This window comes from Synchytrium microbalum, assembly GCF_006535985.1.
Source record: "Synchytrium microbalum strain JEL517 chromosome Unknown SmJEL517_scf0002, whole genome shotgun sequence".
Lineage (NCBI taxonomy): Eukaryota > Fungi > Chytridiomycota > Chytridiomycetes > Synchytriales > Synchytriaceae > Synchytrium > Synchytrium microbalum.
The window spans coordinates 536,912-551,298 of record NW_022158351.1 but is presented as its reverse complement, the minus strand read 5'-3'; the positions used below and the strand labels follow the sequence as shown (position 1 = coordinate 551,298).

The following is a 14,387-nucleotide window of genomic DNA, read 5'->3' as shown; positions in this document are numbered from 1 at the left end:
CAAGTAACTAGTGCTGAGGTGCAGGTTATGAGCGTAATTAAGACTATTCCAACAAGGAAGAACTTTGGGTACGTAATGACTGGGATTGGCGTCTTGTGGTCAGCGAATGTGGTGACCAAGCTCGCCGTCGGCACCATGACTTCTCCATTGGTGATTCAAGCTATATTAGTCACCACTGTTGTCGCAAACACTCGACAAGCCATACTTGGAACAGCGTCGAGAATCAAGGAATATGGGGTGCGTAGAGAAGCTCTTTGCAAACCGTTAGATATAGTCCATCCTCACAGACTGTTTCTCAATGATTTTAGAGCGTCTGGGTGACATCTGGAAAAGATGTGGTGTTAAACACCTTGCCGGAATCTCATAAGCTCGTTTTGAGGAAAGCGACAGTAGTATTTATGTTGTACATGTCGCAAGTACGAGGATTCGGCGTAAGTAGCAGCATTATTGTACTATTCTCGAACTTGATGATGTCGCCGTTGTATACTCTGAACTAATACATGCTGTGCCTTCACATAGAGCACTTGGATTGCATCAACCATTTCAAGTGCTGCAACTCTGATGCCAGTCCAGGATTCAAACCAAGAGTCAAACGAAAGGCCTGATTCTCAGCAAGGCCTCCGAAACGCTGCGACAACAGTGGTGACTCGAATGTATACGACAATAAGAACATATGGTTCGTCATTTTTCACTGCAGGATTCTCACGTGTGTCAAGACTGAGAGGGCAGACTCAGGACGTGGTGCCACAGACTCAACCACACAATGTTGATCCACACAGTCTTGCAGATCCCAGATCTAGTGTATCAATGCAACATAGTACACCGAATCTACCACGGAATCCAAGTAGATCTAGACCACCAACACCACCAAGAATCAATCCAGTTAATCAATAATTATCCCTATAGTAATAGGAATACATAGATTGTCCAAAATATCATGGTTCAAATGTTGGGCGCCTTCTGGTGACGTGTCATTGATGTATGTACCATTGTGTCATAATTCCGTGTGTATAAGCTTCATTTGAATACATCCTACACTTATTCTTCGGGTATTCTTGAGTATTCGGGCACTGTTTGGATTTTCAACCGCAACAAAAATGATAGCAGAAGACTTGCGTGTTCGTTCACGAGACTTGCTTGCTAAAGCTCTGAATGAAGACAATGCAGGCCGCATGCCAGGTAAGTAGCCTCCCCTTGCTCCTTATTGAAAGTAATAGTTAAATAAAGAGTCTTATCCAAACACCTGTTTCATTAGATCGGCGAGTCATCAATCTCGCAACAGAACTAGAAGCTTCAATCCATTCATTAGGCGAATCCCAATACAAGGAGTCTGTTCGATCACGAGCCTACAATCTCCGTCAGAATGCTGACTTGCGATACGCATTTCTCAACTCGCAAATATCTGCTGCGAGATTGGCACGAATGAGCTCGGTGGAATTGGCAAACAAGGAAGTCAAGCAATTATATGACAAGATTGAAGCTGAAGTGGCCAAAGAGGCTGATATATCTGGACAGGTGTGGCCTTCTGTGTGGATTGTTTGCAAATCGTTTGCTGAATGTTTCGACATAGGGCCTGGAAGGTATGACCGCAGATGAAGGTGAACTCAGTTTGGGGCATAAGCCGGCTATGTTGCTCTGGAGTGGAGGTGATGCGGATGCTCGCATTGTGAGTCAAGATCGTAATAGCACTTCTACCATTCGCTGTTGTTGATTCACTTGATTGAAATAGGGTTGAAATGTCGCAAGTACAAAGTAATTTATCAAGTTTAAAATGTATAGTTGTATTAGAGATACAAAGTGAGTGAGTGGTATTGTTTGATTCAAATAGAAGAATTAAGAAAAGCAATTATTATGTCACTTTCAAGCGACAGCCCATTTTCAACCAGATCAATCCATTTCATTACAATTTTCTCTCCCTTTTTTCTCTCCCTTTCCGTGTGAATCTCGTATGGTTGAACAAGTTCAACAATACAAGACATTCAGTTTTCTTTTTGAATCTCATGCAGTTGAGGAGGTCGCCATTTCGGCCCATACAATCTCAACAGCGCAAGACTTGGTACGCTCAGCGTCAAATAAATGGCGACGCAAACAATCATAAAGTATCCATCATCGTCCCCGACAGCTGAATGCAGTTGAGTCGCAAACAATGGTGTAATGGTTCTACGACATACCCGGAGAGGCGATCATTATTTAAAAAGTCAAACTGCGGCGTATGGTCACTGCACTTACCCAAAAGTGAATCGAAGGAAATTCGAAGCAGCACTAACAGAAGCTGCTTTGCCAGGCACCGAGTCCACTGCATACGACGACAATGCCACGTTCAATGATATCCAACCAAATCCAAAGATACCCAGTCCAACCAAGGTAAATCCCGCACTGAGCTCATATTTAAGACCGAAGCCATACCACAATAAACCTATTGGTGTGATAATGAGTCCAGGCCAAATTGCCGAAAGACGGTATTCCGGGTACGATAGGTGCTCTGGATGTTGGGCAATCTTTCTTCTTCTAATCCTATGTAATGTTGGCGAGTACGTGAGTAGTCTCGTCTTTATAAGATTCGAATGTGTTCTCTCTACCAATCAACATATCGACCAGACACAAATGTGCTAAGCAGCGATCCAACCGGCGAAGGGAGTAATGCGAATCCAATTTGGGAGCTGCCAAAGTTATAGTGCTTGAGCATGACACTTGGAAACACCGTTATGAGCAAGTAGTATACACCAAATGAAGCAGATCCGATAATTGTCGAGACGGGTACTACTAGCCATGCCATAACTTTGAAACTCGAAAAGACTTCGAATCTTGGCAGTTTTCCATCGGGAGTTCTTTTCGGGCTATAGGATTCTGGCAGCAAGAAGTAGACATACACAAGTATGCAGAATCCAATAACTCCTTGGAGGAACGACACCCATCTCCACCCCAACGCTGATGCCACAAGACCACCGAAAGCTGCACCCTAACGATGCAAGACGAAACAACAAGTTAGTATCAGTGGCAACCAACGGCGCTGTTACGCAATTAAGCTTACTATTGCGGGACCCATAAGTGGCTGAATGCGATTCAATTAGTTTTTGTCGGCGAATCTTTGTAAACCGCAATTGAGCTTACCCCTATTCCGAGCAATCCAAACCTAAGGCCACCAATGTATTAGCACTCTAAACTGCTCAGAGCGACATTGTATTCGCGCTTACCCAACGCCTCGTTCGGCAATAGAAAAGATATCAGCAACTGAACCTCCACCCACACCTTGTACGATGGTGATTGGATGTTAGTGACGGTGCATGAGACGCAGTCAAAACAGGAAAGATTGTGAGAATTGGCTACCTTGTACGGCACTTGCAGCACATCCTCTATACAGACACGTCGTGGTTTTAACAATGTCATTTTAAACCGACCCAGTCCACTTACTGCAGTATCCGAAGTATGATGATCGTCTCGATATTAGGACTAAACCCTATTGCAACAGCCAATAGAACATATGCCTAGAATTGAATGCGTTAGTGCATAACGCAGGCTGTTCTGCAAGTTTGATTCCTCTTACAAACACAGTGTATATATAGACAGGTCTCCGACCAATTCGTTCAGACAATGGCCCAAGAAACAGTGGCTATCATAGAAATAGTATTGGTACCAGTATATTGAAAACGACGGAAGAGATTGAAACTTACGGCGGCCCCCAGAGCGAAAATGTACGTCCCAATGGATATGTTAACCACTAAAATGACCCATTTAGCGTCCTTGATCATCTTGGATGCCAGCAACGAAACTTACACTCGGCCGAACAGTTCAAGTCTCGCTCTATTGTGAGTATAGTGGGCAGAAAGCTGCTACTGCTGAATGGACCCAAGAATCCAACAAGGGTAATCCCAGCCACAGACATCATCTTCTTTCGTCTGCTCCATTCAATTGCGTTAATGGGTATGTGATTTCCATGATCTTGCTTCAGGTCGTTCTTCAAGGGCGAGGGCGTAGGAACTATAGATACAGGGATGGTGGCATCGAATGATAGTCTCCGCAGTGACAGATCTCCTTGTTCATCGTTACTCTCGTTGGGTAAAGTGATCGCAGTTTGACCCAAATCAAAACTTGGCCGATTCTGTCCCATTTCGTCATTACTTGCTCTGGTCAGACTAAGAGTGTGACCATCCTGCTTCGGAACAGGTAAAGTGTCTCCTTTGCTCTCCATTATTGCGAGTCTTCATGAAAACTAGAGGACTGCGTAAAAAGCTTGTTCCCTTGGTTGTGTCACGTCACGCTTCAAAACGCCGAATTTCGTCAGTGTCGACTGTGCCGACTGGTTTGATCTCGCTCTATATACTCCCTCACTGCTAGTTCTAGTACTCACAAAACCACACTATCAATGTCCGAGAGAGATCAACCTGACTTCCGTAACAGTTCATCCCACTGCAGCGCACAACAATAGTTCACACCATATATTTCGGTTCTAAGAAATCTACATATTGTCAGTATAGTCGCTTCAAGCCAACGAAGATTGAACCTTCATCGAGCTTTTCAATAGGCCCAAGTTCGCCAGGTGAGAGCCCTTATCTACAGATCGACTTCTAATTCGTCTCTCAGCTGCATCCCCACCTTCCACAGGCGGTTGAGACTTAGATCTCATTCTGGGAAACGGGATCTTGTCGTCACGTCTTCTAGACCTTGAACGATCATGCTCAACATGAGGATGGTGGAGATGATGCGCAACTCGGGCGTCATCAGCTGCCTCCGATTGCATAGATCTAGCCAAAGTCGTAGCGCTCACAATCTCACGCAAGATCGAGATTTGGTCGCCCTACAGTAAAGCCAAGTTAAAGGGATGAGACTTTTTTCAAGAACAACGAGAAAACTTCATTGTCCCGAATCTAAGGACACACCTTGATCTCCATACTCTGAATAATGTCACGCAACTCATCACCCAATGACCTCAACATGCGGTTCGACTCGTTACTATTTGCCGAAGCAGAGAGATGAGGCCGACCAGTTGATTCGGCAGCATCTTCGTAACGGGCAACCAGGTCTTGATAAACACTAGAAGTACGGAGAAGAGAAATGTAAATGCTCTTTCTTTTGGAGACCAATATTGATACTAGTTCAGATGGACTTACATTTTGAGGTGAAGAAACTCATCCTCTAAAAGACTCAATACCTTTACTAAATCATTTTCTCGTTCTATTGTCTCTATTGGCTCATACGTTCTGCCAGTTTCATTTCGTCCTATTCGATTGCTTCAAAGTCAGATGTCTTGCGATATGACCAAAAATACTCACAGTTGTGCAATACCTCTTGGTTTAGGAGGAGATTCAGCATGCCTACGCTTCTGACGACACACGGAGCATAGTTGAGGATTATGATTCTTCAGCATCGAGTAAACTTTCTGCAAATTGGCCGTGACAGAGTAGGATTTTGTGACAGACTATGGACAAGTCAAAACCACGCGCATGAGAACAATACTTCGAAACACTGGCTGATTTTCTAGGTCCAACTCACCGTTCCACTGATGAATGGCAAATCCCTCGAGGACTTTTTGGAAGCTGCTGCTCCCACAACAGCTTCATCATGGCTTGTGGCTTCTTCAACAGAAGGTCGTTGTTTTTGAACAATCGGATTCACTACCGACTTTGCTGATGTTGCTGCCGGTCTAGACTCAACCTTCCTCCACGTAGGAACTTGTCGTTCGGCGGCGTTGGAAACTGTGGATTTTGGCAAAGCAGGTCTTGTAGGCAAGTCTTCAGTTTTAGGTTTCTTCTACGAGACGCATTGGACTTATCAATGCGATTTCAAGACAATGACTTGAAGGTATTCTTCAGTAACACATACACGCTTCTTTGATGGATCTGCTGCAACCTTGCGTGATCTCCTGAGAGCCTTCTCCAGCAAAATCTGCTTCAACTTTTCTTCATCGTCCACCTACAAAATCATTGATTTGAGTTAGGGACAAAGGTCACTTTCTGCCAAACGCATCAAATCAAACACAAGGCTTACAGACACTACAGACGACATCCTACTACGAGCTTCATCAATCTCAGTTCTCAGAAGATCAACGTCCTCCTTTTGCAAAAAGCTCAAATCGTCAGCACTGGTAGCCAAAGTGGCGGCGGCGGTACCTGCACTCTCTGCAAAGACTCGTCGAGAAGGATGTCTTGGCATATCTCCATGCTCTGATACTTCTACTCGTCTACTAGGCTGTGTGGGTCTTGTAGGCGACGTGGCGGTGGAAGCAGATACTACGGCAGCGCCAGCATTCCGTAATGCCGTGGCACGTAAAATTGCAACTTCACGTCGTATATGTTCCAAGTTTTGTAGTGCTTCATCTCGCTCAGATGCTGCACTCTGTGCCATCTTTCTCGAATACTCTAGTTGACGTTCGAGTAGATTGGCTTGAGATTTTGAAGAAGCCAGCATATTTTCTAATTCTAACGGTTTTGAAAGTGATGTTGTCAGCATCTGGGCGTACGTAACCAGGGCAGTTGATATAATTATCTTGCACTCACTAATCTTTTCCAACAAAATGTCAGCCTTGGCTGATTCTCGTTCACGAGCTCCACTATCTCTATTTGGCAAACCATCGTCTTCACGATTTCGATTCAATTCTCGTTCCAATTCCGCTAGCCGTGATTTGGCTGCCATTTTTTCTTTTTCCAACTGGGCAATCTTTTCTTGTAAAGTTCTTAAAGCAGAGATAACAGCTATGGGCAACAGAAACGGGTCTCATTTTAGCCCAAAGCGAAGAAAAAAACACCTACGCAGTCAATCATACCTCGACTGCTGTGATCTTCAGGCAAATTCCCAATAGGACGATGCTGAGTATCCAAGAAATTGCTAGTATCTTGATGGAGTTTCTCACCCACTCCCAAACTCGACTCTTCACCCAAAATCGATGGCTCTACCGTAGACAATGGCCGACTATTATCAACTATACGACTCATAGATCTGTCAAAGATTTTAGAGGCCGACGACATCACGGGCAGGTTCTCATATATAGCCGATACGTCAACGGGAGGCTTTCTAATATTGCTGCTACTAGTGTTGTTATAATCAACGGGATTTGGAATGGTTGGTGGTTTTGATGGATTTGGTGGTGGTTGGGCACGCGGACTTGCATCTGTTGGCGGCGAGACTGATGTGATACCGTGCTGCTTTGAAGCTACGGATGGCCGTTGAGTTGCTGGTTGAGTGAAATATGCGGATGATGAGCTATGTAGATCTGTCTCAAGATCTGTATGTACATCAGCATAGTCATCATGCGATATGGATCCAGCAGATCGTTGCTAACAATTATAAGATAGAGGGTCAGTTGCCAATAGAGTATCAAAATGATGCCTCTCCCATACCAGAATAGAATCGGTTCGTTCCAGTTCTCGATTCAACAACTGATCAAAACGTTTCCGCAACGTTTCATCAATAGGTATCGGACTACTCTGTATGGCATTAGGCTGTGACTCCCTTCTAAAAGACGCTGATGATAACCTTCTACCAGTCTGACTATTCTCTATTCCTGCATTGTTGTTGCCACCACCACCAAGGACATCAAACGAGAAACTAAATCCAGATTCATCATTATGATTGTTACTGGCATTTGTATTCGGCATGGGTATTGGTTGCCCCGCGAATGATTTCAAACGGTGCTGCTGATGTTGGTGTTGTTGCGGCTGTTGAAGCTGAGACGGCTTCTCCACGAACGATAGTTCTAACATGTCAACCGATAATTCACGTTCCAGTCGGGATAGTTCCACCTCGAGATCATCTTGGCCCCCATTATTGTGTACAGCGTTAGAAAAGATTCTTTCTCCTCGGACAGGAATGACCTGGATTGAAAGATCATCAAATTCGAGGGCATTGTCTTTTGCCGGTGATAGTTTCAATCCTGCCATACTGAATGACCCTCACTCCAAAACTCGGCTTGTCAACTGCGAATGTGCAAGTTTAAAATTATTACACTGCACCACGAGAACCAGGATCCCAGCAATGTCAGGATAGTTCAAACATATTTTGCAGCATTTATACGTGTTTAAATCAAGTTTAAATATTGAATCTACTATGTACTACTATTGAATCTATGTTACAGCTGTTGGCGTTCATGAGGAGACAACCGTGACGTTGTACTTGGCAGCACCGTCTAAATAGCTATTAAGCGGTCTTTGAGAATTCAAAGTCGACCCCACCACCCAATGGCATCAATGCAAACACCAAATCACTGCTCTTGAGAAGTAGGGAGGCCATTGGATTCGTATATGTGAATGGTAGCCGATTTCCAAGCTCTGGATCGTAGTTATCTCGAAGGATACCCAATGGGATGACACTGTGCTTCAGTGCCAGTTCTCGGTACAGATCTCTGAATGGTCGACCAGCAAATTCGTCTGGAGTATCAATATAACTAAGAGTGCAGTGGAACGGGTGAAGGTCAGTATCACACGGTCTTTCACCTCAAACCACAGATTAGGTGTAAACTAACCTGAGATATGATGGATTGGCATTCAGTTCGCGATCCAGCTCTATATCTCTCTTGTATCTCACACCACAAAGCCTCTTAAATATATCCAGCACAACTGAATTATGAAATGTTTGATACAAGACTACATAATAGTAAGCAGTTAGTCTAAGTTTACAGCTCTTCGACCACTTGAAAACGACACAAAAGACTTGACTCACTAGAATCCAGCATCGGAGCACATACCACTCGCCCAGCTGCGAACATAGGAGTATAAAGGTGCTCGCCTGCGAGATCCCCTTCTTCCACACCTTGGTTTGAATGTGCTTTTCTCTCCCGTTTAGACATAGTCAGACTTCGTTTGGCAGTTGGGCGAAGAAACTTGATATGTGAGCGCTTCTCTGAGGAAAATAGCAAAAATAGGATCAGAAGTCGCGGATGGCTTTCAACATTTAGATCAGAACAAACTTACGAAGTTCAACAATCACGTATTTCCGCTCGTGTTCAGGAAACATTCCTAGAGAATGAGAGGGCAAGAAATTCAGCGACAAAAGTTCGTCCAGAAAACCCGAGCTTCAGTCTTACCATATATCAAATGACTTATCATTATTGGTTTCGAGTCACTAAAGTCATCTTCTGTGCCTACTATACTGTACAAGATGATGACCTAAGCCAAGAAAGGGGCAGAAACCGTCAGCTCTTCCAAGACCAAGCTCTCAGCAAGTCCTTATGTTAAGAAGGACAACCACAGACAAAATACACAAGGGGAAACTGGCTCTCTCTTCTTTTGCTTCGACTGTACCTTATCTGCTCCTACAAGACCACCTCGCAATAAGTCCTTCTTCTTGGACGGATCACCACATACAAAATATACATTTGGAAACTGGCACAGTGTCGTAAACTCATCGTGAGTGGGAAGCCGAGGACATAGAAACACTATGGTTCGAGTCTCATCCTCTTCTAATTGAGCCGATCTAGAAACAGAGCAGTCGTACAAAGATGCGTCAGTGTAATATGATGATGCTTCCAGATTGACAAATTCATTCCGACAAAAATCATTGCCGAGTCGAGAAAGTACACTCTGCAAACGGACGGCATCTTACCTCAAAGTGCAAACAAACCGAAACAGATTGAAATGATTAGTAGTAACCAGAAAGTGGTTCTCCAGATCAAAACAATCTTCAAAGACAACATCCTTTAAATGTGATGTAGGATTCCTCAACATGTGACAAATGGGGACCTTAGCATCGATATACGGTGGTTCTGGTTGTCCTGTGATGATTTTATCCTCTTGGAACCGCGGAAACGTCGTGTTGTTGGTATAAACACTATTGTTGTAATAACCACTTCTTCTAGTAACAGAGGCCCTTGGCAATTCAGGTGCACTGATTTCGTCTTCTGTCAATGACTCGACGAATTGAGACGCATCGAGCTTCTCCATATCCTTGAAATCATGTGGCGACTGAGCTATAAGTATGCACTTGTCGTTCTCCTTTAGGATATACGAATTTCCGGGGTTTAATAGAATGTGGTGAGTTCGTTTTAATGGCACCCATGTCAGCACGGCAAAGAGGATGATTTGGAATTCACGAAAGAGGTACTACGTATGGGACGAAATATGAGACGAAGTGGTGCAAAGAGGGCGAGCCTTCAAGACCAACCATAGCTTCGCGCTTACCCATGAGACTTTCGCGAAGGTCTGATTCACGAATACAGGATGAACAACAGCAGTATAGATTTCATTGCCATGGCCGTCTGTTTTTGAACAATTTTTCAATTAGTTCATTCTGAAGACCAAAACAGCACATCATAACTCGCCTCCGTACTGTACTTTCCACGGCTCTTCATACGATGAATGCGGCTCGGACTGATGCACAAGATTCAGCAATAGTGTAGCTGATCCTCTATATATTGCGTTGTAGGCAAGCAAAATCTGCTTGATATCGTCAACACAGAGAGACTGAGTTGCGCTTCTGCTCTGGTAACTTTCAGTCTCTGGCACCAGATTAGAGATGTACAAGTCAGTTGAGCTGCTATAATCATCAAAGGCCCACAACCGGAGACAATTGTGATTGTCTTCTTCGACAGGATCTCTAGCGAATCTGTCTCCCACTATGAATACAGCAGAAGCCGATTGCACTTCTGCACGTTTCATATCGTATACGTCTAGAGCCTTGCCGACCAAGAACGTAACCTTTTCTTTATATTCTGCATCTCCCAGCAACACTAGGGTTGTTGGTGATGGTTCTTTTCGGCTCAAAAATACGATTCGGTATTTAGCTTCTTGCTAGATTGAAAAAGAGACATAAATCTTGGGTCGCTAGTTGACATGTGAGACATACCCTCTCGTAGAATGATGTCAAGACGTCTTTGACGCGACTTGCGTTGTCGTAGACTCCAACCATTACCACATGAGGAAAATGAGACTTTTGAAACGAGCCTCTGCCAGCTTTTTGCCTCTGTGTTTCTGCGTCAGTCTCAAACAAGTCATTCTCGCTACAAAACATTTTTAAAACTCACGTTCAGAGCTTCAACGAGCGATGAAACAAGTCCAGGTAGAACGGCAAGTGAGATAATAATGAGCCAAATCACCACCCAACTACAAATTGGCGTTTTTTGTGTCAAACAAATCATTCTCTCAAACAAACAGCAAGCTCATGTAGAGTGGCAAGAGAGATAACAATCACCCACCGTCCAGGTATAGTTTTGGGATTAATGTCGCCATATCCTACAGTAGATATCGTGACGACAATATAGTAAAGCGTACTCGAGATGTCCAAATGGTCAAAGTCTGTGCCGAAAGAGTACTAGAAGACGGTTCAAGGTTTTATTTTGAGATTTCCATCACCTGACCGAAAATGTGAGCAATCTAAAGAAGGCATACCTCAAAGTAATTGAAGAAACACATTCCAAGGTAAATCAAGATGATAATACTGGCAACTAGGGCAGCGACTCTTTCTCTGATGGCACTCATGCTAAATCCAAGCCATGTCCCGGTTCTGAGCAGTCGCCTCAAACGAGAAACCACTAGTACAGACCGAAGGAAATACGGAATATCTAGGAAAGCCTTTGATTAGACCAATAGCTATCGGGAACCGATATTGTGCTACATGGGGTGTCAAACACCTACAGTATATGTCTCCGCCCGGCACACAGTATAAAACAACGAAAGGAATGCAAACGAGACAATCCACAAACGAGGTCCATGAGAATATGGCAGCAACTCGTCTATCAGCCTGAATATTTAAAGTAACTTTGTGAGTTTGATATGGAGCGACAATCGAGATGGAACATGGACTTACCAGAATGATTCGAAAGAAGGACGAGACGAGCATGTAGCAGGATATACCGAATCCCACCAAGAAAACAGCTTTAGGTCGACTTGTGTAAAGCCACCTAGTAAATTATACAGATGTAAGCCTTCGGCATTTGAAATTCAACGACAAATGGGTCCAAGCTCACCTTGGTTCTTGAGTGACAGGAAAACTATAAAGAAATTGGAGTTCGACGAGATACAAAATGCAGAACAGGACATCCACTAGAAGATCAGTGATATACTTTAGAGAGATGTGAGTACAGAACAGGTGTGTCGAGATCGCATGCATTGATAAACCTACGAAAAGCACGACTCTTTGCGTTGAAGTCAGAAACGACAACACCCTCTGCTTAATCCCTGTAAGATCCGTAATAAAGAGCCAAAAAGTCAAAAGTAGACCAATTGATTCACTTTGCCTAATAGCAGCTCTTTTGATGCGGTATGCTCTTCGGATGAGATTGTAGCTCCTGACTTCTTGACTCAAAATACTATATGATCCAATACGAATGCCAGAGTTTGCAATCGCCTTGACTTCTTCAGCCTCTGGATCCAAGCTTCTCATCTGCATCATACAAGAACAGAGAAGCTTTGTTAGTGTCTCAGTCATGACGTCCAAGCATCGAATAAGCGACAGCTCAGCACACTTCCAACAAAAGACATGATAATCGTACCAAGATGCGAGTCTTCTTGTGGCGATCACGAAGTGAAGATTTAGCTACATTATCTAACAAATTTGTAGCGGTTCCGTCCGTAGATGCAAGAGCCATAGATGGATAACGATCCAGTGGCAAGCCAGGTGCAGCTAGAGTCTTCAGATCGTCTACATGACGAGACGATACATGTCGTTGTACTCTGGGCTTCAGAGATCTAGTTTGTGACCCTTCATCAACTGTCGGCGCTATGTGGTTGTTTGCAACATCACCATCTTCAGGACTTGAAGCAGTTACCTGTAAATACGGTGTAGATGGTATACTAGATGGTAAATTAGATGGGGTTGCGTCGATTTGAGGAGGAGAACTGTGGGCCGAGTTGGCAGATGGAGTTACCACTATTCGAACTTGATCACTTTCGATGTGTTTAGGCCTGAAGGTGACTCGGGGCTTGACTACTTCAGTTGCTTCAGTTTCAGACGATCCTGAAGAAGATCTGTTACTTAGATTATCGATTACATTTAGCAATTCTCTCGTTCTTCCTCCAGAACCGTTCCTGTTTGGTATTGACTCGATCTCCTCATCAGTTCCCGAAGCAGAGCTCATGGCAGCGACATTTACGAGCTAACGGAAAGGTACAGTTAAAATCTACCGCAATTTTTTTTATAATTGTGGGGTGTGGGTTGTGCCACAACGACCACAACTCCTAATGTAGTTGTCATCCAAAAACCGCGATCAAAACAACGTTTGGGAAGCTTGACGCTACTATCGCTACTTTATTATGAGATTATGCATTAAATTTAGTGTTGAAACGCGTAGCACTGCCATTACCAGTCATTTTCAAAATCTGTCATCACCAGTCATCACCATCACGGCAGCGGCCACCTTCCTCATCGTCATCACTACCAGATTCATTATCTACAAATTCTCCTTCACTATCAAGCTCTCTACCGTCATCATCATCTGGGTAATCGTTTTCAGGTCGATCTTCGGCGTTCGAATCATCGTCGTCTATGTAATATTCTTCGTCATCTTCATCTTCTGATGCATCATATTCAGGCAGAACTTTGCTCCTGTTCAATTGAGATTAACACGTCAGTCTTTGCTTATTGGACGTGTTTAAAGTTACTGTCTTACAGAAATCCAATGTTGGTTCCAGTTGGCATATATAGTTGTGGGTCAAGGTAATAGATGTCATGGACGTAATCATCGTCTTCTACCTCTTCCTCGTCTTCATCGTCTTTGACATCATCCCGTACTAGAGTAAAGCGAACAATCAGTTCTATGTAAGCGTAGAGCGTTTCCAAACATCAAAGTTCATACTAGATAATGACGTATTCAGAGACTTGACGAGCATTCGAAGGGCTTCCGATGGCAGATCCTTTGTAGGTTCATCTACCATTGGCTCCTCATACACAAACTAACCAAAAGAATGTGAGCAAAACTTGTTCCCTTAGATGAGACTTGTCTGCCTTACCTGATGTGATTGTGCACCATCACCACCAACCAGATACTGATCTAATTTTCGTCGCAACTTGTTTATAGGTGGTTTATCTGGGACTAGAGACTGTGGTTGTATGGTTTTGTTCAAGACATGTAAGGGACGTCCTTGTGGAGCATGATGAGGCTCAGAAGAAGCACCAACAGTTTCAGCCAATAAGAATATATGACCCGAGTTTGTTCCTACACAACAGACGGATGCTTGTTAGTAGAGATCCACAGCTATTGATATTTTTCTGAAACATACTTGATGCACTGGTTTTCAGTCTCTTGGGAGTATTGGGCAAGGGAGGATCATCGACAGCAGGTAATTCTCCATCCAATACGAGACAATCCAGGGCGGCATCGTTTCTCTTTCGCTTGATTCTGACGAATATCCTTTCTTGATTGGATTGGAATGGATTTTGTGTTGTTTGTGAGGGGAGGAATGAGTCTGATCTCATCATGATAGCTTCGGAGGCAACTGTTGTATATAGGTGTACTATTTTGT

The 14,387-nt window shown here is 43.8% G+C and overlaps 3 protein-coding genes across 3 annotated transcripts; 1 reads left to right on the top strand and 2 right to left on the bottom strand.

Annotated features, from left to right (window-relative positions):
* Positions 1-1,097: 1,097 nt before the first annotated feature.
* On the top strand, positions 1,098-1,735 carry SmJEL517_g00577 (uncharacterized protein; the record flags this gene model as incomplete). Its single annotated transcript, XM_031166506.1, has 4 exons — positions 1,098-1,179; positions 1,256-1,515; positions 1,571-1,666; positions 1,730-1,735. The coding sequence occupies 4 exons, from the start codon at positions 1,098-1,100 to the stop codon at positions 1,733-1,735; spliced, it is 444 nt and encodes a 147-aa protein (XP_031027573.1).
* Positions 1,736-4,480: 2,745 nt separating this feature from the next.
* Positions 4,481-7,874, bottom strand: SmJEL517_g00576 (uncharacterized protein; the record flags this gene model as incomplete). The annotated part of the gene is made up of 10 exons (XM_031166505.1): positions 4,481-4,795; positions 4,878-5,031; positions 5,109-5,217; positions 5,284-5,416; positions 5,491-5,748; positions 5,821-5,910; positions 5,986-6,416; positions 6,495-6,689; positions 6,761-7,271; positions 7,335-7,874. 10 exons carry the CDS (start codon positions 7,872-7,874, stop codon positions 4,481-4,483), a joined length of 2,736 nt encoding a protein of 911 aa, XP_031027574.1.
* A 256-nt stretch (positions 7,875-8,130) lies between these two features.
* SmJEL517_g00575 (uncharacterized protein) lies at positions 8,131-13,003 on the bottom strand (the record flags this gene model as incomplete). Its single annotated transcript, XM_031166504.1, has 17 exons — positions 8,131-8,377; positions 8,456-8,576; positions 8,653-8,832; positions 8,904-8,948; positions 9,017-9,098; positions 9,234-9,405; positions 9,535-10,031; positions 10,110-10,186; positions 10,418-10,718; positions 10,774-10,927; positions 11,123-11,238; positions 11,316-11,488; positions 11,562-11,667; positions 11,734-11,827; positions 11,894-11,969; positions 12,159-12,309; positions 12,419-13,003. 17 exons carry the CDS (start codon positions 13,001-13,003, stop codon positions 8,131-8,133), a joined length of 3,177 nt encoding a protein of 1,058 aa, XP_031027575.1.
* Positions 13,004-14,387: the final 1,384 nt, after the last annotated feature.